Below are 27,883 nucleotides of genomic sequence, written 5' to 3'. Positions count from 1 at the left end.
GCCTACAGGCAAAATGGCAGAGCTCTAGGAACCTGTGTTCTCTCCTTGGAATCTGAGTCAGGTCACTTCTGGGCAGAGCATAGGTGGCTCTGTTTCTTTCTGTGTGGCTCTGCTTTTCTTATGCTGCACCCCAGCTAAAGAGTGGCTCAGGAGGAATTATGTTGCCCACTCGGTGTTGCCATAACAACACTACTGTCAAAAGAGCAAGACACCCTGCAGGAATCACATAGCCTCTTAAAGACAGTATATGACTTCTGCTCCCGATGCATCCTCTGCTGCTGGGTAAGGGGTCTGGCTGTGGCAGCCAGGGAACACCGTAGCCACATCCATGGCCACGGACAGGGCTTTCACACATTGCTGAGTTTCTCACACAACCAGAATTTCAGCTGCTAGTACTTCAGGTCATCTGAAGATCCTTCTCACCGTGCGGGAACAAAATGATGCCTTGACACTATTTGCAGGGCTATGTGGTATCTGCTGCATGAAGTTGAACTCTTTTTCTAAATAATGAGAATTTCAGGAACTGTGATGCAGTGGAAAGAATGGTGTGTAGCTTGTGAAAATTATAAGCCTGCCATCTGGGAGAGTAGGAGGTTGCACGAGAATGTATGACAATGCTGGACTCCCAGCTCCACAGCACAAACCCAAGAAGGCCCATCACAACCCTGGCAGCAGCCATCCCACACTGGTCAGGAAATGATTTAAAATGGAGCTTCCCTGGTTTTTGTCTCTACTTCCAGTTCAGGTCCAACCATAGAAAGCTGCTCTGTTCTTTAAGCTAAGCACATAAGACTCTGTTTCTAACTAGCCCACCTTCAGCTTCCCTACACCAACAACTTATAATCAGAGCATACATAGGCCTTCTCATTGTTCAACACAAATTTTCCCATTCTCCTACCTGCCTTTGAGTCTCTGCCAAAGATAAGTGTGGTGGCCGACCCCCTTGCTGGAGCAAACAGAATCAAGAGCATTTGTTTGTGCTCACTGGGTGGTCTTCACTTATTTCCACAGGAGTTACTTGTTTGTTTTTAGTTCTATCTAGTTTACAAACAAAGTCATATTTTATGGTCTGCAATGTTAGCAACTATGGAAACTCAAGAACTGTAACTCTGCCTTTGGGTCCTTTGAGTGATCCTCAAAACCCCTCCAAATTGTGCTCTCTCTTCAAACTCTACACTCAACTCACCACTCTGCAATCCTCCTCCTCCTCCCTTTCACAGCTCTGCGAAGTGAACAAAGAATGAACTTCCAGTAACAGTGACCAATCATCCCAGTTTGTCCAGACCTGTCCCATTTCAAGCAGAAGTCCTATGTCCCAGAAAAATCCTCAGACCCAGGCAAACTGGGACAGCTTGTCATCCTTCAAGATCGCTCAACATGCTAATCTGTTCACAACCCTCAAATGTAACTCACCCTCGCCAGGAAGTTCTTCCTGCCTCCTATTAACAGGTTATCATCCAGGTGAACCTCTCTCAATCTTCCAAGGCCACTCCTAAATATTCATTCCCAGGAAAACCCTCATAGACAACATGCAATCCCCAACTCAAAGTGGGGTTGACCACACCCTCGCCCATGGCACACTGCACAGCCTGTGTGCTTTTTTGTACATGTCCCATGCTATCTGATTCAGCAACTATTTTGTTCGGGTCTCATAATATTTGCTTCTGGCTTTCAAACCCTCTTAGACAATGAACTCACTAAGACCAAGCACTGTTCCCTGACTGTCATCACCACCCCAAGCCCAGGTCTGTCTGTTTCATTGGTAATTGAGCTCATGGATGATTAAAGGATTTGGCTACTATTTTTATCAAGGAATTGTATTTCATCAACAGCCCAGAAGCTCTAGACTGAAATGCAGGAATAACATGTCTATGTAGAAGTTGAGCACCTTACAGGAAACAGACTCATTCATTCTTCTCAATTACCCAGAACCTTCATGTACCTCAATCTGAGTGTTGTTGTCCTGTCCATCGTCCAGAAGCAGGTCGGTGAAGCCTCTGGGATCTGGGGCGTCTTGACCCATGCTGGCCCGATTCGTATCTATCCCCTTGAGGGAGTCCAGGCTCCTTTTCCACCTGTGGCTGTAGGCATGTGAGTCCACTTCTACCTCTTCTGTTGGAGGGATGGCCTGGGCAACTTCATACTGCCAATCTGTTTGAAAAAGAAAGAAAATGTCTTTACACTTGTGAATCATATATGTGGTATCTACTGAAGAAGAAAAAACAGCTCTGCTAGTTGTAGGGAAAGGAAACCAACAGTGATGCCTGACTACATGGACCGTTTCGAGTTGGCACGCATATCTTTGAGTGGAATGGGATCCCAGGATACAGCAGAAGCCACGACAATAGCAAACATGCAGACCTCACAGAGATCCTCAAACAGATGTGCAGCCCTGCAGCAATGCATTTTTATTCCTTTCCCTCACTCCTCCACACACACCCTTCATAAATATCCTCTAGCTATCCTGAGAAAGCAAGCTAGAATCCAAACAAAGGAACGGAAACCAGCGGTCTTGAGTTTATTTGAAAATAAAAGTCAGACATTAGTGTGTAAGCTTATATTGATTTCACATGACTTATGCTGGGCAGCAAAGAGACAACAATGTATTTGAACGGGTTAAGTAATACATGGAATTATCTTTCTGTAACGGTGCTAAGTTTGTGACCCCAACTGGTTCCTCACTCAAGTCATTGAATCAGCAACGCCTTCAGGAGTCATGACACGTGAGCCTGTTCATTTGTGCCGTTCTCACCTTGGGATCTCATCAGGGTGGTAAAGGATGATAGTGATAGGCATTTATAGAAATGGATGGAAAGGCAAGGAGACCCCATCACAGAGGTATTTTAAAGCCCACCACAGGGACTGGCCTTGCTGACCCAGATCATCTGGCCACTACAGGAGGGAAAATTAGATTTAATCATTACTCCTAGTCTTTCATTTTGGTAGGTCAGCAGGGGAAGATGTGCCAAAAGTATTGGAAATTCAGTTTCTGAACAAGGACAGCTTTCTTCTGTGCAGCCACCATTAGAAGATATGAAACAACAGGCTTTATAAGTGGCAGGGTATGGGTTCCAATGATATAAATTGACAGGCTTTGGAACTGGTGGGATATGGGCTCAAAAAGGGCTAAGAGAGCAATGATTAAATTATATTCATGGGCCGGCGCCGCGGCTCACTAGGCTAATCCTCCGCCTTGCGGCGCCGGCACACCAGGTTCTAGTCCCGGTCGGGGCACCGATCCTGTCCCGGTTGCCCCTCTTCCAGGCCAGCTCTCTGCTGTGGCCAGGGAGTGCAGTGGAGGATGGCCCAAGTCCTTGGGCCCTGCACCCCATGGGAGACCAGGAGAAGCACCTGGCTCCTGCCATCGGATCAGCGCGGTGCGCCGGCCGCAGCACGCTACCGCGGCGGCCATTGGAGGGTGAACCAACGGCAAAAGGAAGACCTTTCTCTCTGTCTCTCTCTCACTGTCCTCTCTGCCTGTCAAAAAAAAAAAAAATTATATTCATGATGTTCCCCTCAACATAAAAACATTTCAAAAAAAACTAAACTATATTCAATGCAGCTTACAATGCCGTCGACTCCCAATACTAAATATAGTTATGATGGCTCCTTTTTTAAAAAAATTATTTAATAAATATAAATTTCGAAAGTACAACTTTTGGATTATAGCTGCTTTTCCCCCCATAACCTCCCTCCCACCCGCAACCTTCCCATCTCCCACTCCCTCCCCCATCCCATTCTTCATCACGATTCATTTTCAATTATCTTTATATCAACTTGGTATATACTAAGATTTCAACAGTTTGATGGCTCCTTTCAACTCAGAAAGATGTTAATAATTCTTCAACAATGAGGATGTTTTTTGTTTTCAGAGTGAAAAGATGCCCTCCCGCCTAGAGCCTTAGTGGATAGAGTCCAGAGAGAAATATTACTATGTTGTCTCCATGTAAAGCTTGAAAGACCAGAGACCAAAACAACCAAAACTCCACGGGAAGGAGTTCAGGAGCCAGAGAAATACAGCATTGTGTTCAATTTATTGAATTTGTAAGCTTAAAAAGAACCCACACATATAATGGGTGAGTATGGTCCATCTGCCTCCCCTTCCACACCAAGAGTTCAAGAAGCACATCTATCCAACACTGTACTCATCACTATAGAAAACGTCTTTTGTAACAAGGTTGCCCCACTGAACAGTAGATGTTCCTGGACTGATTGAGTGAATGAATGAGTTGCTGATTAACTCTTCAGACCAGGCAGAACAAAGCAATGGAAATACTATACAAGGATGGATGCAGGACATGCAGGCAGGAATTCTTTCTATTAGGTTTGCTGGTTGTAGTACCCAGAATTCATGAAACTCTCTGTGTTTTAGTTATCCCATATTTTAAATGAGAATGAAAATACCTTACCTGCAAAAGCAGGCACCTTTGTTGAGGAGGTGTCAGGCCCTAAGACCTATGATTCTGCAAAGCTACATAAAGCAATTTTATTGGCTTTATTTAGATACACTGCCTCATTATCAAAAATATATGAGGCTGCTTACAACAAAGGCAAGCAATAAAATTTTGAAAACACCAGATTAGATCTCTTAGCTTACACTCAGCTCAAGTTCAGAGGCAGACATCTGTGGCTCTCCGCAGGGGATGGCACTGACACAACTGGGTGAATACAAAAAGCTATGGAGGAACAATGGAAAACCTATCTGGGATCTTTGACTGGATGCCAGTCTAGATAAGAAATGGTGGCAAACATAATGTAGTAAGAGGATTAAATGGTTCCAGAGAGAAAAATGTTTAAAAAAAAAAAAAAACATACACAGAGGAATGGCTATAACTAGAAACTTGTGAATCCTTAAAAGCATAAATCAGGAAGCACACCAAGCACTTCAAAGAATTAGTTTCCTTGAAATCTCCCAAACAGAATTTTAATGTAATATAAAAGAAAATGACTTCTTTCAAACAGGTATCACTTTCTCTTCTCTGATACTGGTTTTACCTAGACACTTTTTCTAGACACTCTTAATATAGGACAAAACAGCACTTCCCCAAATTCCCAATAGGCTCATTAATTCCCATCAGCCCTTGGGGTCTAAGCCCTGGGCAGGAAGTAAATGCATAGGAGTCTATTTCTCAATTTGCTCTGCATTCTCCCAGCCCTCTTACTCTAGAGAACAAAGGAGAAGCTGTATATATTAGGGAAAATAAAGTCTATAATTCCCCCACTGCACTTGAAATTTGAGGCGTCTGATGAACGTGTTGAACTCTCCTTGGGCAGTGAACATTCAGATGCATCCATACAGCGGGATCCCCCGGGGGATGGCAAATGCAGATGTAGGCAGATCTCATACACACAAGCACGCCTGCAGACTCCAGCACTCACAAGGTTAAGTCTGCAGCCAGCTGTGGGGCTGTGCTCTCCACTGTTTAGCAGCCCCTTCATGATGTTTTCTTTCTTGGTTCAGCACTCCCACTGACAGCTACCACAGAGGTCTGGGGCCTGTTCCTCTCCCCCCCTCCCCCAGGCTTGCTCCTCCCTGAAATTGCTGCCTCAAACTTCCAAAGCCAATCACCTGCTCCCTCTAATTGTGTTTACAAAGAGTAAACAGACTTTCAGGAAGGGCCTGAGGGGGTTTCTAATGAGACAATTTGTGAGCTTGAGACCCCGGCCTCCATAAATATCCTTTTTGTTGCTTCTTGTGGTTGCCATTTCAAACCCACTTCTTTTTCTTAAGTATGCCAGGAATAAGCAAGGCTACCTGGTCACACGCACAGGAAATGGTACTGTATGTTCATAATTCAGAAGTACCTAGCTCATCGAGTCTCAAGTATGAAGTTGGCATGGATTTTGGTCTTATTTCCAAATGATTTTGAGAGAAGATAAAACAAGTCAAAATGGTTGTTTCCCATGAAGAAAGATTAGGAAAACAGGCTTGGTTAGCCATACTGGAAATTATTCCTATGCAGTTCAGGGCTTTCAAGCTCATAAAAAGATTTTATATTATTCTTTATTTCAGCACCAAAATGAATCATTCAGAAGCCAGATGAAGGGGTATATGCAATACAAGTCTTCCCTTCCCAGCTGTAGTGAAAACAAAAGCAACAGGAGGGATATCTGAATGTCTGGTGCAGCAGACTGTTTGCTTTCTGTCTATTGTATGTTAACTCAACAACAATAGAAAACCTTCAAAGCTAATTTTCTCCAACATATTTGGCTATGGTCATTAATTAGACAGCTCATGAAGACATTAACTACATCTAATGACTGCCATTTGGACATAGGAGAGAAAGAAAGTTATAAAAATACCCTTTCTGTACAACATGTAAAGTGATCTTAACATGCTTAAGATATTTTCTTTGATTACAGTAATTGATAAACTACTAGTGAAGAAGGCTCCCAGTGCCTACAATGATTGTGCAAATGATGTGTTTTATGCTGAACTTCAGCCTTCTTCCAGGAGTCTGGAATTTGGGTACATTCTACAAAGAAGGCAGGTATGTGACCAACCTCCAGTAAAACCTTGGGGATTGAGTTTCTAACAAACTTCCCTGATAGACAAGGTTTCACATGTGTTATCACAACTCATTTCTTTTTGCTGGGGAAATCAGATGTGTCTTGTGTGTCTAGAAGGACTCTTGGAACCACAGATATTGCCTAAGTGGCTTTTCTCTTTGCTGATTTTGCTGTGTATCCTTTCCCTGCATCCCAAGCTACGCTGTGATAACTGACAGCCCCGAGTGTGACTATGTGAATACACGTTGAGTCTTAGGAGTCCACCCAGCAAGACGGGGGCACAACTGACCAGGACATGCTTCAGGATAGGTATGGAGGTCACCTGGGCACCTGGTAAAAAGGAAAGCCTTACTAACAGGAAAGCGCCTCGCAATAAGGAAGTTACTAGTGACAGGGAACTCTCTAGCTTGCAGCAATCTGCCATGTATGTGTGTGTGTGTATGTATGTATGTATGTGTATGTATGTATATATCTGGATTATATTCCATGTTGCAGCAGCAGCACTCTGCCTCTGGCTGTCCTATCTTCCTGCTGCTCCCTTACAGACTGTTCAATAAAGCTAACTCTGAACACTCTAACTGCTCTGATGAAGTCTTTCCACCCTTGACTGTGGCCTCAATCAGTTGCTTCCCATAATAAGTCTTTATCTTATTTTTATGTTTTTGTTCCACCAGTACAAGCATGGACAAAGGGAGAAAGCTCCTATCCACTGGTTCACTTCCACCAGTGCTCCCAACAACCTGGACTGGGCTGGGGTTGGGGCTGCAGCTAGAGGCCAGAACACAATCCAGGTCTCCCATGTAGATGGCCAGAGCCCAGCTACTTGAGCCAGCACCATTGTCTCCCAAGGTCTACACTGGCAGAAGAGTGGAGTCAGGAGCCAGAGGCAAGCATCAAACCCAGGCACTGTGGTGTGGGATGCAGGAGCATTCACCACAAGACCAAACACTCACCCTGGTATCCAAAGATTTTGAATGAATGACTGACCACATCTGAGACAATGTCTTACAGGTTTACATGTGCAATCAACTTTCTTGCTTCTTAAAATTTTAACCATGTTTCTGAGTGGTCAGAGAGAAGGGTAGAAAAATAAGAAAACAAACCTATTTATCAGAGATGAACTGGACTAAAAAATAGCTCAGTGGCCAGTTGGGTAATGTCCCACAACACTTACGGTTGCAGTTCATCATCTCTGTCCTCCTTGGTTACTGAAATCAGTAAGAAATACAGCATGTGTCTTAGGAGAATGTGGGCATGGCCCAGTGATGGGATTGAAAAGATATGAAGCAGATGAAAAGAGAACAATGTCAAGTGGAAAGTGTGAAGTAAATAAGGAATTGCTTTCGAGCTTGAGGCATAGGAATCTGGTCTCCGAGGCTGCACAGAAAGCTCTGCAGTGCAGCTCCAAGTGCCCTGGCCTCCTCCTCTCCTCTGCCCTTAGCCTTGGCTAAAATCTGAGTCTGCAGCATTCTTGGTCATCATAGGGTGTGTGTGGGGGTGGGTGTGTGTAGGTGGGTGGGTGGGTGGCTGCAGAATATTTGACAGGTTAAAAAAATATTTAAAAAAATGAAATGGAATGAGAAATCTAATTGATCAAGCACTCAATTCAAAATATACATGGAGCTAATCTATACTTTTTTTTTTAAATAGAAAAGTTCTTCCATTCAATAAATACAAATTTCAAAAGTACAACCCTTGGATCATAGCGGTTCTTCCCCCCATAACCACCCTCCCACCTGCAAACCATCCCATCTCCTACTCCCTCTCCCAACCCATTCCTCACCAAGATAAACCTTTAACCATCTTTATCTACAGAAGACCAGCTCCACATTAAGTAAAGATTTCAACAATCTGCACCCACCCAGACACACAAAGTATAAAGTACTGTTTGAAGACTAGTTTTACCATTAATTCTCACAGAACAACACACCAAGGACAGAGGTCCTACATGAGGAGCAAGTACACAGTGACTCCTGCTCTTGATCCAACAATTGACACTCTTATTTATGATGTCAGTAATCACCCGAGGCTCTTGTCATGTGCCACCAAGGCTATGGAAGCCTCCTGAGTCCACAAACTCCGACCTTATTTAGACAAGGCCATAATCCAATGTATACTTTTAAAATTAAACATTTTGTAACTGTATAACTAAATAATACAAGGACCTTTAATTTTATAAATTATCCTACAGATAAATGCTCTGCCTTATGAGTACCTATTAATAAAATTTAAGACAACTTTACATCTTTAATAAAGTATTAAAAATAAATAAAAAGAATAATACTGTTAACTCTTTTAAGCAAAGGTGTTTTATGTGTGGCTTCTATAAGAACAATACAATAATAATAATAAAGTAATAGCCAACCCTCATTGTGGGTAATACATTTGGCACTTACTATTCTCTCGTTTCTCATAGGAAGATGCTGATGAAAGCTAACAGACTGGAGAAGTCAATGGAGCTGGGTCCAGAGGTGTGCTCTTAATCGCTATCTAATCTGACTTTGATCAGTCTCTCCAGATAACTGAGCAATTTGTCACAAAGGTTAGTGTTATAACACAAGAAAAAAATCCACATGGAAAATCATAATGTAAGTAAAATGTGCAATCAGAAATAAGTATGTGAACAATCCCGCATGTGGAAATAAATAAGGAATACAATCTCTTCTCATGTTGCTTCTGTCAATAAGACAGAATAAAATGCTTTCAGTATAAAAACAAGGCAGAAAGTAATGACACGTTAATATTTATTATATTTTTCTTATAGTTTGAAAGGGTTTGAAAGTACTACAAAATATATAATTAATATTCTTGTTAACGGAGGATTTTCTATTAACCACCTAGTTAAAATTTGAAAGAAAAATGGAATTCCAGGTTAGATTTCAGCACTTGTTTTACTGTGATGATGATAACCCCTGTTTTGCAGTAAAAGTACAGCTGTCAGAGAACTCAGGGCATTCACTGATGTTTCAGATGAATCTGTCAGATTTAGGGAACAGGCTCATTTCCATGTCAACCAAAATCCACAAATAATCTGTAAATGGGAAATGAACATCAAATTAAATCTGAAAATCTCTCTTTTAATAAGATCCTTGTGGTTTTCCATAGAGAACAATTGCACTGTGAACCCAGAAACCTCACAGGGTTTTTAAATAAACAACCTCATACTACCCATACAATGAGACTGCACAGTTTTATATACCTTTTACCAGCCGTGGTTCCTCCTAGCTACAGAAGTCTGGTATCCTACAGCTAAGCTAGGCATCTTATTAACATATTTTAGGCTATTTGTGTTCATATATAAAATATTCTGCATTTTTTCAGGTTTTCTATTTTTATTTGTGGAAAAAAATCATATATTATGATCGTTTAGCAGTTCCACAACACAATAAATCACTAAAACTACTTGGTAAAATATCTGAACACTGCTATTCATCATTAGCCATCCTAAACTTTCATTTCCTGTATTGGGAATGGCTGATTTTAAAATAAGGGCTTTGCACCATAAGCTAAGTCCCAATGCATAAAAAGTGTGACTCTGCCACCAGGAGAGATGGAAAACTCTGTAAACAAGGACCAGTCATGGCCAATAGCCTCTCTTGGGAAAATGTGAAAATTCTGAGCCAGAGCAAGCCAGATGGAATCAATTGTTATAACAGTGCCCAGTGTCAGAGATGATGTCCAAATGCCTAGGGCCCAGATCACTGAGGGCCTTCTATTAAATTAAGGCTACCAGATGTCTGATAGACTCAATCTCATTCCATATTGTCATCACATCATATTTGGTCTGTGGGGTCAGAATTCATAATGACCCAATGTTGAGCACGGGCTGATTTGGCCAATATAGTCAAAGCCAACACATGTACTTCTAATGGGCTATGTTTTATAAATTTAATCCGAGTTAAATTAGATAAATCAAACTGTTTTCAAAACAGCCTCAAATTTCTATAGGTTGAGTGCCCTGCAGAGATTTGTACAGACCTGTAGATTCCTCACCACAAAGTTATCTCTCTGTTTATTTCTGCAAACTTATGCCTCTGCAGTTGTAACTGTGTAACTCAGACTTCTGGACATTCAAAGACGATGCCAGTAACTGGATGCCACATCATGTACTTAGAATCACACCCAACATTCTTCTAAAAGGTATGTGATTCTGAAGTCCAACCTCAACAAATTAAATACTGAACTGTACTTCCATCTCCTACCTCCCACACAAACAATGAGAATGCCCTCCACATAACACAACAACTCCAGGATACACGTAGTGTCCCCCTCATCTGCAGGGACAATTTCCAACACCCCTGGTGGCTACCTGAACCCACAGATGGGACCAAGGGACAGGGAGCACATGAATACCTGGACCAAAGGACGATTCACATACGGAGCAGGAAGGAGAAGGGCAGGACAAGATTCCATCCCCTTACTGAGAACATGAGATTTAAAACCGAGGCATTGCTGATTTCTGAAATTTTCCATTAGTATTTTTGTACCAGAGTTTACTCTGGTAATGGAAACAGACTACCGGTATAGAGGAATTCAGTACTTCATTTAATAAGGCTGCAGAGTCCCAGTTTAGCCTTGTGCCCTGGTTGTCATGGACTAAATGTTTTAAGTCAATCAATGTTGAATATCATTCCTAAATAACATTGAAAAACACAGCAGGAGATCTTCCTATATGGGTTTGAGACTATGGAAGTACTGTTAGATGTCCAAAAAGATTTATAAATAAGAATAAAAAATTATGCATTATGATTTGAACTGGGAAAAAGAGAAATAGAGATACAAATACACAAAAGAAAAGAGAAACACATTAGGGTACTCCCAGTGTTATGTAAAAAGGCCACTAGTTGCTTTTTTTGTTTGTTTGTTCTGTCTGCATTGTCTATAGTTTATACATTTTCTACAATGTGCTGCTGCCTTCATAGTGAGGAGAAAAAGCAAGAGCACTGTCTCTACATTTTTAAAGGTCAAGTTAAAATATTCTGACTTGACAAAGCCTTTTGCCATCACCATCGCTTCATTCTCCTACAAAAATTATTTTAGTATGATCTCAAGATTTTACTCAAACCCAGTGCTGTGTTCTTCTCATTATACTGGAATTAATGAATACATTGCATTCTTCACAAGCTAGCATGAGTTTACTGGGGGCAAGGGAGGTGCCATGCCTTTATTCATTTCTGTGCTACTCCTAGTTCCTATAACATTACCCATAATGTGCCACGTGGGGTGGTGGCTTGGCCATCCCTATGGTGGCAGTTCTTGCTTATGACAATCTTAGTGGTCTGCTAGAAATTCTTGGCCTTGAACATTTACATTTATTGGGTTATTCTTGAGAAAATTAAAAGCAGCCCTCCTGGTTTCTGAACTATTTACTCTACCTTGCTCACCTCTTTTTCTACATATGAATTCCATCAAATAAAAGATCAGAATTATAGCACTATAACTTCAAAGTCCTTTAAAATGTTCTGAGAGATTAACACAGTAAGAGAAAGTAATTTTCCCCAAGTTATTCTATTTCTCACATTTGATTCATATGTTTAATGAAATACATCTTCACACAACCTCAGAACCACAAGGCACTGGGCAAAAGCACTTAGCTTTGATATCTCCAAAGAGCTTTACAACAGAGTTCTATGAAAAAAATCACAGGGAAGATTGATGCTTCTGAATATCAAAGGCAGTTGCGAAGCAAGGAATTCATAATGACATGTTAGTGACAGCAGAGAGCACATAACTCTTTAAACCAAACGGACACACTGTTCTTTATACATACAGCTGCAGTATTTTCCCTCTCTCTCTCTCTCTCTATATATATATATATATATATACACAGACATATTTACTTCTTCATCAAGTAGTTTTTCGTATAACCAGCAGATAGCTTCCATCAGTCCATTCAACTTAGCAGTTCCCTTTACAAATAACTCAAGCTAATATTAGGGATGAAATATCTTGGAATAGAAAAGAAAGTGGTTCTCTGTAAATTTATGATTTTGAGTTAAAAACCAAATTGTTTTCCAATTAGCCTATTTCCTACAAACGGAAAGAATATAAGCCAAAGAAGGGAAATGATAAAAAACACAAAGTTGGACGTCAGTATAAATTTAGTTAAGAAGTTTTATTGCACTGAATTTAATAAGATTTTTTCTTCTTTTTCGGAAAAGAGAAATCTCTAAATTTAACTATCAACGATCCTTCATCAAAATTCCAGTTTCAAAATAAAGTTGCCAAGATTTTCTAAAATGCCATGAATGTCTGAGTTCTGTCATTACTTTCCTGAATAACATTTCCTAATTCAATTGCATGATTGCATATATTTATGCTGATTATGCAATTTAGCTAACATCCCAAATAAACCACAATCAACAAAATTACATTAAAAACATCAAGGCAGTGAAAACTATACTAAAATTAGATTTCAACTTTTGTGATATATTCCTAAAATATACAACCAACCAGGGAAGGATTAAGCCATCAAAATGAGAAAGAAATTCACATTTCAAAAGAAACCTACCAACCACTTATAGATTAGTAGAGCTCTGACACTTTTCGCATCCAAGTGCTTTATTCTTCCTTTAGCCTTGAATTACCTTTTTAGCAAGAAGTGTTTTACTCATAAAAGCACACTCCAGGTAAACTAGGGAAGTCTCTGATTTAGGTATTTATTACAGTATCAGACTAGGAAAATCTTTGGTGGGTTTTGCCCTACCTTAGTATACTACCATGAAAAAGACCTGAATTTCATAACATAATTAAAAACCAATATCTTCCATTATTGAGTAATTACTACCAGTCGGCATATTGCCACATATTATATTTTATCTATTTACTAATGTTCAGGACAATACTAAGACAGGAATCCCTTCCTGGGCACCTTCCCAGATACACCTCTGTATGTTTGTACATGTCTATTTGCATGCAAGCATGTATACTTGTGTGCATACACATGTATGACCTGTTTATTCAGCACTAAATAGTAGATATTCCACATATTGCCAACCATATTTAACGGCCAAGTAGTGTCTACCCTAAACCTTCAATGGTTGAACGTTTACTGTGATACCAGAGGTTGCATCTGGGGGAACAGCCTCAGTTCCTCACTCAGGGGCACTTCTGCATGCCACTGCAATCTGACTTTATCAGTCCACACACTCACCGGCCGGATATGAGGAAGGGCACCCTGTGTTCTCATCCATCACCTAATAGGGTCTTTCAAAAAAACCGTACCTATTTTTGTTAGGTGGAAAAATGGGATTTCATTATTTTATTTTACATGTTTGATTGCCAAGTGTGTCAGAGACAACTTTATTGAAATTGACATACTTTTCTCTCAGGTGTAAGTGCTTTGTATTGTTCTGCCACTTCTTCGTAGTGCCGACTTAAGGAAGGGCGTAAGGATTGTTCTTGAGTCAGGGAGGGCTCAAATTCTTAGTGTGGGAATGTCCTTATCGTTCCTGCATGTCGTGTATTTTCCGATTTTCCAATTCTATATTTCTGCAGTTATGTTTTAGGCTTGCAAGGCCTTTTAAAAACTCTGAGACTCCAAAATGGATACTGTGCTCATGTAAGAGACCACACACCAGGAATGGCAGTGGTGCAAATGACCAATCTAGAGCCAAACCAAAAACACACTACGGTTATTCACAAAGAATAAAGGTCACAAGAAGAAAGAATATTATTTAGAGACAGAAGCCCAGGTGTTATTTATTTTTTATAAATAAAGGCAGAGAGACAAAGGGATCCTCCAGCCACTGTTTCAGTCACTGAGGCTGGGCCAGGCTGAAGCCAAGAGCCCAGAATTTGATCCTGGTCTCCCACGTGGGTGGCAGGGACACAAGTACTGAAGCCATCACATGCTGCTTCTCACGATGCCTGTTAGCCAGAAGCAGATGAGAAGTGGAGTGGACACTGGAACCCAGACATTCTGATTTGGGATGCTGGAGGATAAAGTGGCATCTTAACTGCTGAACAACAATATCTACCCCAGGAGCCGAAACTGCAAACCACATAGGATGAAAACAAGGAGTGATATATGAAATGGATATCATGATTCTGAACTCTTTCTCCTCTTTCCTGTTAAAAAAAATTACAAAAATAAATATCGAAGTAACAACATCAAAACTCAGAAAATCAATGCAAACAACAAGGGTTGAATGCCAAGGGTGCGGTCATATCTAAATTTTTAAAAATTTAAATCTAGAAAACTATGGTTGGTACTCTGAAGGGAAGGTGTAAAGTCAGTGTAAAAACTTATGGAGGGCTGGTATTGTGACATAGCAGGTTAAGTTGTGCCTGTGACACCAGCAACCCATATGAGCAGTGGTTTCAGTCCAAGCTGCTCAGCTTCTGATCCAGCACCCTGCTAATGTGCCTGGGAATGCAGTGGAATATGGCCCAAGTACTTTGGCCCCTTCCACCCATATGGGAGACCTGGTAGGATTTCCAGGTTCCTGGCTTTGGAATAGCTTAGCATTGATTGACGGGGATATTTGAGGAGTGAACCAGTGTATGAAAGATCTCCTTCTCTCCCTCTCCATCTCTCTGACTCCCCCTTTCTAAGTCATTAACTTGCAACTAATTAACTAAATAAATGTTTCAACTAGTTAATTAAATAAATCTCATTAAAAAAATAAACATGTTGCAGTGAGGGGGAGATACATACCATAACAAACAGTCAAGGAAGTCTTTGACAAACTAGGAAAGGAACAAGGAAAGCAGAAAGGTTTTCATTGTAGGTAATCTAGGTTGGCAGCAAGTCACAAACATAACTTAGGGACTTGCATGAAGCAGAGAGAAGCATGTGTGTGTGTGTGTGTGTGTGTCTCAAACCTTTTGGACAGCTGCAGCTGATGTGACCTGTCATTCTGGGAAGGCTGGTAGCAAGCAGTTTGCTGGAAAGGCTTGGAGCTCCTCCATCTTTCTATGTTCGCTACTCAAACAGGATTAACTCTACTTGTCCTTTCACCCAAACAGAAATCAGTCACGGCTTTATTAATGTTCAATAAATATAAGCTTAGTAACTGTAGTACTTGAAAAGAGAACCCTGAAATGAGACAATTCAGTGAAGCGAGTGTGTGTGTGTGTGTGTCCCAACCACTTCCCACTTTCAGCAGTCATTGATAGGCAGCCATGAGCACTTCTAATGTTCAGTCCCAGAAATCAATATTTGCCTTGAACTCCAGTCCTACTCAAACGTAATACTCCTGGAATCTCTTCTAGAATAAATTAACACACATTAACATGTTTTTTCTCCTACGCAGATTATTTTCTTTAACATTCACCCAGAGAAAAAGCAAAATGCTCTGAGACAAACTTTCAAGGATGTTGCCTATAAAAATGGCATGTGAATACAGAAAAGAAAATACAACAGCACCTTCTCACTTTAACTTTACATAATGTCACCCATCTCAGGACACACTCATCGACAGTGAAGTGCTGGAACCTGCCATTGTCATGAATGACTTGGCCTGGCCGCAGACCCAGGTAACAGACCTCGCATCATCTTTTCAGAAAGTCATCAACATTTTTCAGCACCATCTGCAATGCTGAGAAAATGATTTGTTCCTTTTTTGCTTATCAATCAAACACTTCAGGAAGTTTAATTAAAATTAAGTCAAAAATATTCTGTGTATATATAAGCTTTAAATTTGTCAACCTGTTACTGGATTTTTTAGAAATTGATTTAATTTTCTATTTATATGTAAATTTCTATTTCTAACCTTACATTCAGGTCTGCTCTGAGAATGCTCTTTACCACATGTAAAACTCATTGTGAGTGCACATGGATCTCTCCGTACACAGCACATGGACCAATACAAGCATTTGAAACACGCTAAAGTACTCTGCAAAATGCCCAAGTTTCTGCCTAAGGGGGAAAAAATGTTCTCCCCTACACTTATAAATTCACTGATTCATTTTTCCATAAGTCAAAAAATCACATTTTTTGCCAGCTTCAAACTTTCCAAAGGCTTCCCAGCAGAATGCATAACCATGCTCAGAGCACTTTACCTACATTAGCCTACAGCTGGCACAATCATCAATACAAAGCCAATTTTATAATAAAGGATTAAATATCTCAGATAATTGAATACTGTACTCGAAGTAAAAAACAAAATTATTGTAATAGGTCTACTTTTAGACCATTGAAAAGTCAAAAAAAATGTAATTCAAACCATTGCCAGTCAGGAACTGTTTGTGTTAAATAAAATGTGAAACATTTGACTGAATTTTCCACACATAACATCATCTGAAACTTCTCTAACTGAAAACAGCCAATTGACAATAACCCACTATAATAATCCCCCACCACAGCTGAATGTGCACTTAAACTTTAGGCATTGAGCATCGCCTAAAGGAGCAAAATAACCTGATTTGTTCTGTCACCATTTTTTAATAATACTCCAATAAGTAGAGAAGAAAGCAACTTAATTTTAAACTAAATTTAAAAAGAGAAGAGGAAATACCCCCCAATTTACAGTGGTTTATTTTCCCAAGTAGAGAGTACAATGGAAGTCTATATCTTTAAAAGAAATTTGACCCATTATTCTCAGGTTTCAATGTATTTGCTACCCTAAAAACTTAAGAAATAAAAAGTGACAGTGTTTTGTGAACAGATAGTAAGTCTTTGCAGCTGTGATTGATGCTCAAGAAATCTTTGTAGAATGAACGAATAAACATCATTTTGGGAGCAGATATACAAGAGGAAATTAGGCAAGTATGAATGGGGAAATTTAGTATATTGTTAGAAAAACATGAAGCCTTGAAGTTGAACTTCAATATAACTGCTACATTTTTCCTTAAATTAACAATAAGATATACACTCAAAGTAGTTTTTCAAACCTTAACATGCATCAGAATCTCAGAGTATTCTGGAAGATTCCTGAAGCCCATCCTCTTCATAATGACCCTGTGGATACTAAGACAGTTGCTGCCGGTAAAACACTAAAGAATTCATTTCTTCTGCAGATCTGGAGTTCAAGACCATCTGTTTATACACGGAGAGTACCTTCTACAATTATATGCAGAATATAAGGAACACATAAAATAGTCTATGAATATTGATTCCTAATTTTATTCTGAAAATGGAAAAGAGTCCTCCAAATATTTGGAACTTAACTCCTTATCTGGACACACTCCCTTTTGAAAGGTGTTTTAACTATTATCAACTTAATTTGGCAATAGCCCTTGAGTTATATAAGGCAGCATCACTATTCCAATTTTGTAAATGAAGAAATTTTGCTGCAGGTAGGAAAAGAGCCTTCTCCGAGGTCCCTCCACCAGTCACTTGCTGGCTGACACCTGAGCTTGGGACTGCAGGTGCCAGGTTCAGTTTTATGGGCCTTTCAATGTCATCAACCTATTAAGTGCTATGTAAATATTCATTATTTTCCCTAGTAATCCCGCCCCCTCACCAGATCTTTCACTGTGGCGTCTAACATGACAATCAGCAATGGGGACTTGAGATAGGGGTGCATAGCAGAAGTGAAGAATAGTGGGACCTAAATTCTTTAGGGAACTTGAATTGTAAGACACATTTGTAAATATCCACGCGGAAACTTCTGCTCTCTCATGCCTGACACATTAATAACCCCTGTGAATAATCAGTCTTACGGCAACTGCCTGACCCCATCACAGCTGACAAATTCGTAGTGACTTATTATTCTGTAGTTGAGGCCTGGTTTTTATATTGAAAATACAGGGACAAATAGCTGAAGTGATGCGCTGGGCAAACAAGGCGCTGGGGGAAATGTAGTGCTTTATCTCTCAAACAGGCACAGGATCCACCTGGGGATGTGAGGGAACTTGATAAAATGCAGATATACTCAGTGGATCCAAGGTGGGCCTGGAAGTCTTGGTTTCTGACAAGTCCCCAGGTGCTGCTGCTGCTGCTGCTGCTGTCCCTGGTCCACAGACAATACTTTCAGCAGCAAACTCTACTGGGGCTCCAGGAAGCAAAAAGAACCCAGAGGGGGCAGAGGAAATAAAGCTGCATGAATATTCTAATCTCACTGGGGTGGTAGTTCCCTTAGAGTTACCTAAAATTACTGAGTAAGGGTAACTACTCTTCTAGAATACTAAACGCCTTTATCCTCTCAGCAGCCAATTCCTCCATCTGACTTTGACAGCCAAAGAAGCCAAGTAGCCATTTACCCACACACACACACACACACACACAAACAATAAAGAACACTAGAGAGATACACATCAGTATACACACACACACTTAGAGAGGTGAAGAAAACTGTTTCAATCTTCTTTTTCAGCTTATTTAGGAAAATAACTTTAAAAATGAATTCAGTAATTACCTGCTGCAATTCCAGTTGCTATCAAATCTACTACTGATACTTATACCTGCCAAATGAGGCATTCATTGAAGAGTAAGGTTTAGAATCTTCTCATTTTGATTAAGTGGGAGTTGCCTAAAGAGATAAGCTGCTTAAAAGAGGATTATATCATTAAATGTGATATAAATAATTTTAGATCTTAAAAAATATTCGAAGAACATGTAGATGGCAGGCTGGCATTGTGGTGCAGTGGGTTAAGCTGTTGCTTCTGGATGGCTGCATCCCACGTTGGAGCATTCGTTCAAGTCCTAGCTGCTCCACTTCCTATTCCGCTCCCTGCTAATGTGCCTGGGAGAGCAGCTAAGGATGGTCCAGTCCCTGGGCCCCTTCTACCCACATGGGAAAGCAAGGAGGAGTTCCAGGCTTCTGGCCTCTGGCCCAAGCCTAGCCACTGCAGTCATTTGAGGGGTGAACCAGTAGAAGGAAAATCCTCCCTGTCTCTCCATCTCTCTACATTTGACATAAACAGATACTTAAAAAAGAACATACAAATTACATAACATGTCAATATCATAAAATTGATGGTACTTTTCAAAATACTAAAAAGTAGCAAAATGAACTTTTTAAAAAAGCTTTTTTTTTATTTGAAAGACAGAGTTACATAGAGAGGTAGAGCCAGAGAGAGAGGTCTTCCATCAGCTGCCTCACTCCCCAAATGATCACAAAGGCTAGAGCTGAGCTGAACCAACGCCAGGAGTCTGAGGTTCTTCCAGGTCTCCCACATGGGTGCAGGGGCCCAAGGAGTTGGGCCATCTTCTGCTGCTTTCCCAGGCCATAGCAGAGAGCTGGATCAGAAGAGGAGCAGCTGGGACTCGAACCAGCGCCCATATGGATGCCGGTGCTGCAGGCTGGGGCTTTGACTCACTATGCCACAGTGCTGGCCCCGCAAGATGAACTTCTCAACTAAGATATTTAAATTCTAACAGATTTACTTACTATAGAGATAAACTGACTTTACAGATCTGGTGTTCTTTTTTCAATAAAGAGGCAACCATGTAAGGCTGAATGCCCCTCAGCAACATGAATAGCCACCTCCGTAGAATGAAGCTGCTTTCCTTACAAACCTATGTCTTGCATCCACCAAACCTAACAAAGATAGTGATTTTTACAGCAGACCTTATTTTTACTTTAAATGGGAAAACCTGCCTACTAGATGTTCAACAGGCATATCTAAATAAATAAATAAAAAGCTTAAAATTGTCCATCAAAAATTTCACCTATATGCTCTTCTGGATTTTTATTAACATAAAGAAAACAGATGTCACATATTCCATAGGTACAATTCTAGGAAGATAATCGTATTTCCCTCCCTCTCTACCTCATCATCCTTCTTTCTTTAATTTTTGCAAAATCATAATGCCAGTCCACTCTATAATCACAGTCTTAATGCACCACTAACCATAATATTTAGCAAGTAAAAAGTATAAAGAACATGGTTTCATAGGAATAGTAACAAGTGGTAAAAACAACAATCAAATCACAAGATGTCTGCTTTGTTCCTATACATTCTTTTTTGTATTCTATATTAACTGCTATATATAAGAGAAAACATAATTTGTCTTTTGGGGCTGGCTTATTTCACTAAGCATAATGGTTTCTAGTTGTAGCCACTTTGGTGCAAAAGATGGGATTTCTACTTTAAAAAGCTATATATATATGTAATATATATATATGTACACACACGTATCTCATTGTATTTCATTGGAAAGGCTGAGAAAGAGACAGAAACACAGAGATCTCCCACCCAATGGTTCAGTCTCCAAACTCTGCAACAGACAAGATAGTTCAGACTGAATGAAGGCTGGAGCCAGGGACCAGGAGCCGGGAACCCAGCCCAAGTCTGCCATGTGAGTGGTGGGGACCACAGCGCCGGCCCCATGCTTAATCTTTAAGGTCTAAGATGTGAAGTAAGGATTGGAAAAGACAAACACTAAATGTTCAAAGCGTACTGCTTTTCAATAAAACCAAAGAATTCTAAATGAAGGTTACAAGGCAAAAGCAAACATGCAGTACTCCTGAATACCTCTGACTGAAGTTGTACTTCAGTAGCTGAATCACAAGCAGCTGAGAATCAAAGACAGCCCAGTTTTCTTGCTGATACTCCCTAAAGAAGTAATCAAGGTTAAATGAGGGGCCGGTGCCGCGGCTCACTAGGCTAATCCTCCGCCTGTGGCGCTGGCACCCCGGGTTGTAGTCCCAGTTGGGGCGCCAGATTCTGTCCTGGTTGCTCCTCTTCCAGTCCAGCTCTCTGCTGTGGCCCTGGGAAGGCAGTGGAAGATGGCCCAAGTGCTTGGGCCCTGCACCTGCATGGGAGACCAGGAGGAAGCACCTGGCTCCTGGCTTCGGATAGGCGCAACACTGGCCATAGCAGCCACTTGAGGGGTGAACCAACGGAAGGAAGACCTTTCTCTCTGTCCCTCTCTCTCACTGTCTAACTCTGCCTGTCAAAAAAAAAAAAAAAAAAAAAAAAAAAAAAAACAAGGTTAAATGAGATCACAATGGTGTGCCCTGATCAGATCCAATAGGACTGATGTCCTTAGGAGAATGTCCATCATGCTTTTGTTTTTTCTCTCCAACCCCTTACCCACACACCAAGGGAAGGCCATATGAGGACAAAGCAAGAAATGAGCCATCTATAAGCTAGGAAGAGGGTTATCTCAAGACACTGAATTAGCAGGCACCTTCGTCATGGACATCTTGGGCTTCAGAACTGTGGGGAAATAAATGTCTACTGTTTAAGCCATCCCACCAACGGTTTTGGTTGTAGGTGCTGACAACCAGTATCCTCTATTGTGTGCTTAGTATTTTTAAAAAATATTTAAAAACAAGATTTATTTAAGTCAGAGACCTCCTGGCAGAGTGGCCAGCAGTGGGGGCTTCCAGAGAGGCAAAACTCAAAGGGGTTGGTGATAGTGGGGTTTATAAGCACAATTCTGGGGAAGAAACTGTGAATCAGTACACAGCGGGGCCAAACCCATCAAAAGACCTGATTTGTTATCTTTTTACCCTGTCTGGCTTGCTCATGATAAAACAAAAGAGCCATCAGAAGGGTGGGATACCTAATTTGTTTTACAGTAAAATAGAAGCTCCGAAGGGTGGAATCACCACTCCCTAGCAATCTCATGTTGAAACTGGAAATTTTTAAGAAATGGGGCAGACACTTTTGACCCTGTTAAAGGTAACTTTTGGGGGAAGAAAGCATTTGGGACCCTGAATCTCCACTGGGACTAACCCCACTGCCTATTAATCTGACTCCTCACACTGCCTCTCCCAGAAGAATGGACCCTAAGTTCTTTAGGGGTATGGGACTTCGACTGCTCTGGCTTCTTCAAGCTGAGTAGGGGTGAAGTCAGGACAGGATTCCAGCAGAGGTGGCTACCTGAGGATGGGATGCAGTGCCAGCGTGCAGAAACTGCTTCCATCCAAGGTGTCATGTGCATAGCCATCTAGAATTCCACTGTTCCAAGTCTGGAGAATACGAATCTAACAAGCAGATTAAATACACAGGGTCTAAAACAAAGGGCAGTCATTATTAGAGGAACTAAGAAAGGTGCTGTCCAAACTGGGAGGACGTTTTCCCACTGACAGGCAAATAAAAACTTACAGGAAGGGCCTGATAACAATCAGGTGGTGTTAAGGCCTGGCCAGGTATGAGGTCCAAACCTATCTATCTCCTCTCAAGGGAGGTGTGAACCTCCTTAGGGAAGGCACGCTTTTGACTCCAATTACCTAGCCAGCCTACAAGAAGAAAAGGGAGGTGGCATCTCTAAAGGAAATTTACAGTTCTGCCTGCAATGTTGCTAATGCTACTTGGCTGTCCCCTCCACAGCGGCAGTCACTTTGGAAGCTGGGCCGAGTGAAAGGTTTTTTCAGCTTAAGAGCCTATAGGGTCCGAGGCTCTGACCCAGGAGTCCTTTAACCGCCACCCAGGGCATTGACCAGCTCTTGGCTGGCAGAGCTACCAGGGCTCTTCAGAAACTGACTTCTGTGTCCATATGAAGCCCTAGCTTTTCACATGGAAAACCAATGCCATTTGGTGTGGACTGGTCAGTTGGGTCTCTCTGATGGCAGATCACTGTGCAAAGCCTGCCACCTATACTTACAGTGCTCCTGCTGCCTAGATTGCTGCTTTTCCTCCTGGTTTCTGATAAAGTACGCCACAGAGGCAGTCTTTAATGTCAGCCAAGACAGTGCTCACTCCCATCCCTAATCTGTGGTGGCCTGAGCTAGAAATCTATAACTACAGACATATTCTGATAGTGGTTTTTCTGTGAGGCAGACAATCCCCATGAGGAAAGCTTTGTCCTCACTTTAACATCCAACGTGATGACCACCTTATCTATAAATTTTGAAGTCATTAGTAAAACTTCCTCTTCCTTCATTTGGTTTGAAAAAGAAGGTTTTGCGTGTTTACTGTGCCCCTAGTGAGATAAATCTGGCTGTGAAATCATAACTTAAATCATTTTGGCTAGGCTATCTGGTCTTCTATGTGGCCAGGCTATTATTACAGAAAAATGTTAGCCATCCCTTGTATAAGGTCTAAAGATCAAACTACATTCCAATGGAGATCCTTCAGAATACAATCAGTTTCCCATCACAAAGAGAATAGAGAAATGAGGAAATAAGTCTGGCTTCCCGGATTGCTTACTCTTAGTAACTTAATGTGCCTAGCATTTAGATTCTGTGAGGGACACACAAGAGTATCAGGCTGCACTCCAAGCACAGCCTGCTAAAATCTATCAATCCCTCGGAAAACTTCAATTAGACAGAACTATGCCAAAGATCCATTTGTTTAAGCATAAAAGAGATATAAAAGAAAGCAAAAGCATTTTGTTACTTAAGAATGAAAAGAGGTGTCATCAAATTGACATTTATTCTCCAGTCTTGTATGTCAACAGTTTAGCAAAATAAAATTGAAATAAGAACCCTGAGGCACTAGAAAAATCATCAAAGAGAATTTGAATAGCACTTAACATACTTTGATATTACTTCAAATGACAACCAGCATACATGACACTTGCTAAGAAAAGGAATTTTTTTTAAAGAGACTTTTTCAATGATAAATATTCAATTGGAAAATGAACCAAATGCCAGACTACTTTGTCAGTATGATTTATCTAAGCTCAGTCATTTCTCCTCTGTGGGCATACCCAGGGGCAAGGTTAGTTTAGGAGGTGCTAAGAAGGAACCCACAGGGAACAAGTATAGGAACTAAGCTAACCTCTGGGTAGAAGGCAAATAGCAAATGGTACCTTCAGAGAATCTACAATAAGGGGGCAAATATAAACTTATCTTAGTTCACTGGGCTGCTATAATTAAACATCTTAGACTGGGTAACTGATAAACAATAGGGATTTATTTCTCACAGTTCTGGGAGCTGGGAAGTGCAAGATCAATGTACCAGCAGATTTAAAGGCTGATTAAGGATTGTTCCCTGCTTCACAGATGACATTTCTTGCTGTGTCCTTGAAGGATGGAAGGAGCAGGGGTACTCCCTTCAGTCTCTTTCAAAAGGGCACTAGCACCATTCACGAAGACTCCCTCACAGCCTAATCACTCCCTAGACACCCTTGCTCTAATGCTCTGATGCCACTGTGTTGGAGGCTGGGTTTCAACATATGAATTTGGGGAGGTCAGCAACATTCAGACCACAACAAATGCCTACCAATTCAAGTGCTCATTTGAAGAAGTTGGTTAAAAAATATTGATGAAAGGAAGAAGTATTATCTAAGCTGGTTAAATTTATTTTGAAAGTGTTTACTAAATATGTGCCACATATTAAAGTAGACCTAGGAAACACAAAGTCAGCGCTGTACAGAGGTATCATAAAACTTGTTATACAAACTTCCTTGTTTCTATGTGAACATTCCTTCAAGTGTTCTTAAAGGAGGTGGGGGGGTTTCCTAGGAAACAAAGCTCCCAGAGGTTTGATTAAACCAAAATGAATGTATTTTAATGTTAAATGACAATTGCACTTCAGAATCTCCAATCTGGAGATCTTCTGTAAGAGGTATTTCTCATGGTTACTATTCATACACATACATTCATAAATATACACATACATATGAGAAAGGAATTGTAAATAATGATAGTCAATCTTACCATGTTCCTGTTCTCTCACGAGTGCTTACTGTTATCTTGCAATGGAAACTTTGCAGAGTGATCAGTAACCTGTCACTAGGATCACACACTTGCCTCCAACTTACCTTTTTATTAAAAAAAAAAAATTGTATTTGGAAGAGTTACAGAGAGTAAGGGAGAGACAGAGAGAGATCTTCCCTCTGTTGGTTCACTACCTGAACGGCCATCACGGTTAGTGATGGGCCAGGCTGCTGGCATCACAGGTGGCAGTTTAACCCACTGAGCCACAATACTGGCCCCAAAGTCCAGTTTAGTTTACTACTAATCAAGCAGCAGGTACAATAGTAATCAGAATTTTTATAGTAATGAGATTTATGTCAAATTATGATTGATGATTTTTTTATTTAAAATTTTGATCAAACGCCAAGTAATTACTGATGAGTGAAACTAGAAACAAAACTCACCCAACATTGGTGTGTTTCTGAAATCCCAGTAGCCTTAATTAGTACTGAATTCTACTGGGGCGACATATTTTGGTCTCAAAACTTGTTAAAATTAAATCTGAGCACTATAACTTCCTTCTATCTGCATGAAGATTCTTGTTTCACAAAAGGACATAGAAAATTTCTACAAGTCTAAATTTTTGTAAACTTTTTTTTTTTTTGCTGCTTACATGAACTGATTGTAAATGAAAGAACTAAGATTTTTAAGTAGCAGAGTAAACGTAATTTTATAGAAATAAGTCAGGGGCTGGCGTCGTAGCACAACGGGTTAGGTCACCACCTATGATACTGGCATCCCATATGGGCACTGATTCATGTCCTGGCTATTCCACTTCTGATCCAGCTTCCTGCTAATGACCTAGCAAAAGCATTAGAGGATGGCCCAAATGCGTGGAGCTCCTGGCTTTGGCCTGGCCCAGCCTTGGCTGTTGCAGACATCTGGGGAGTAAACCAGCAGATGGAATATCTGTCTTTCCCTCTCTGTACCTCTGACTTTCAAATAAATAAATTTTTTAAAAAGACAACAAAAACCCAAAATAAGAAACATTTAGTCTTATAGCTATAATAGAGAAATTGAGGCATAAAATTTTAAAGTCAGATGGAACTTAAAGATTAATTAATCTAGTTCAAGTTAAAGGAGGCAAATGAAACTTATACATTTACTTCTGCTATTTCTTTAAAATTCATTAAAATCAGAGCATAGACAGTTTTTAAAATATTTATTTGAAAGGCAGAGTGACAGAGAGCAAAAAAGCAAGCAAGCAATAGAGAGATTTTTCCATCCACTGATCATTCTACAAAAGGCTACAAAAGCAAAGGCTGGGCCAGGCTGAAGCCAGGAGCCTGGAATTCCATTGCTAGTTTCCCACATGGGTGGCAGGAATCCAACTACATAGGCCATCTTCCTCTGCCTTCCCAGATGCATTAGCAGAGAGCTGGATGGAAGTGGAGCAGCTAGGACTTGAACAGGTGCCCTGACATAGACTATCAGTATGTCAAGCGGGGGGCTTAATCAACTGTACCACATTGCCAGGCCCCATATTGAAATCTTTAAAAATCATGAATCCACAAAGCAAAAATAAAACTCTAACGATTTATTTATTTATTTGAAAGAGTTACAGAGAAAGAGGAGAAAGAGAGAGAGATCTTCCATCTGCTAGAAGATGGCATCTTCCAAATGGCTGCAATGACCAACACTGGGCCAGACTGAAGCCAGGGGCCAGGAACTTCACCCAGGTCTCTCACATGGGTGCCAGGGCCCAAGCACGTGGGCCATCTTCTCTATGTGTCCAGGCACATTAGCAGGGAGCTGGATCAGAAGTGGAGCAGCTAAGACTCAAACTGGCACCCAAATGGGATACCAGCACTGAGGATGGTGGCTTAATCCACTGTGCCATAGTACTGTCCACAAGGGAAAAAAATAAGAGAAGGGATGCACTACAAACTTTTAGCCGCCAGGAGAGCAGAAGGCTGATTAGCTTAGAAAGTGGCTGGCCCAGTGAGATTAGGAAAGCAGGACAGAAAATTGAGGATTTGGAAACACCATGGCCACCAGCTGACCCACTCCTCTTAGCAGCAATCTGGGGGCTCACTATCTGGATGGGATAAAATAGGTGCTATGGACTGAACATATGCACCCTCCAAGATTCAGATACTGAGGCTCTAATCCCCCTGTGAGAATGTTTGCGGCTGGTCTTTGGGGGCTGATAGGATAAGAGAATGCCATGAATGTCTAGGCTCACTAGGCTAATCCTCCGCCTTGCGGCACCGGCACACTGGGTTCTAGTCCCGGTCGGGGCACCGATCCTGTCCCGGCTGCCCCTCTTCCAGGCCAGCTCTCTGCTGTGGCCAGGGAGTGCAGTGGAGGATGGCCCAAGTCCTTGGGTCCTGCACCCCATGGGAGACCAGGAGAAGCACCTGGCTCCTGCCATCGGATCAGCGCGGTGCGCCGGTCGCAGCGCGCCTACCGCGGCGGCCATTGGAGGGTGAACCAACGGCAAAAGGAAGACCTTTCTCTCTGTCTCTCTCTCACTGTCCACTCTGCCTGTCAAAAAAAAAAAAAAAAAAAAACATTGATGCCCTTATAAAAACAGGAGAAGACACATAAGCTGTCTCACCCTGTGCCTGGGAGGACCTGAGATGAAGACAGACATCTGCAAACAAGGAGAGGACCTCACCAGACACAGAATCCGCTGGCACCTTGCTTAACCTTGCCCTTTCCAGCCTGTGGAGCTGTGAGAAGTGTGTGTTGTGTAAGCCACTTGGTCTATAGTATTTCATTACGGCAGCCCTCACTCAGACACAAGACAACGGTGAAAGCAGGGACAATGCCCCCACAAGGACAATGCCCCACACCTGCCATCAGCCCCTCTCCCCCGGCCTCCCCGAAGCCTGGGCATTGGCACTCTAGGCAGATGCACACAAGACAGGGCTCCAGGGCAAGCTTCC

The 27,883-nt window shown here is 41.3% G+C and overlaps 1 protein-coding gene across 1 annotated transcript in view; it reads right to left on the bottom strand.

The window, feature by feature from the left end:
* The window catches only part of PLXDC2 (plexin domain containing 2), a 474,057-nt gene that overhangs the window by 284,963 nt on the left and 161,211 nt on the right, over positions 1–27,883 (bottom strand). Inside the window, exon 2 of the mRNA XM_062210542.1 lies at positions 1,943–2,151. Coding sequence (XP_062066526.1) covers positions 1,943–2,151 — 209 coding nt within the window. The remainder of the gene's footprint in view (positions 1–1,942; positions 2,152–27,883) is intronic.

Source organism: Lepus europaeus, chromosome 14, assembly GCF_033115175.1.
Source record: "Lepus europaeus isolate LE1 chromosome 14, mLepTim1.pri, whole genome shotgun sequence".
Taxonomy (NCBI): domain Eukaryota; kingdom Metazoa; phylum Chordata; class Mammalia; order Lagomorpha; family Leporidae; genus Lepus; species Lepus europaeus.
This window is presented reverse-complemented; position numbering and strand designations above follow the sequence as displayed.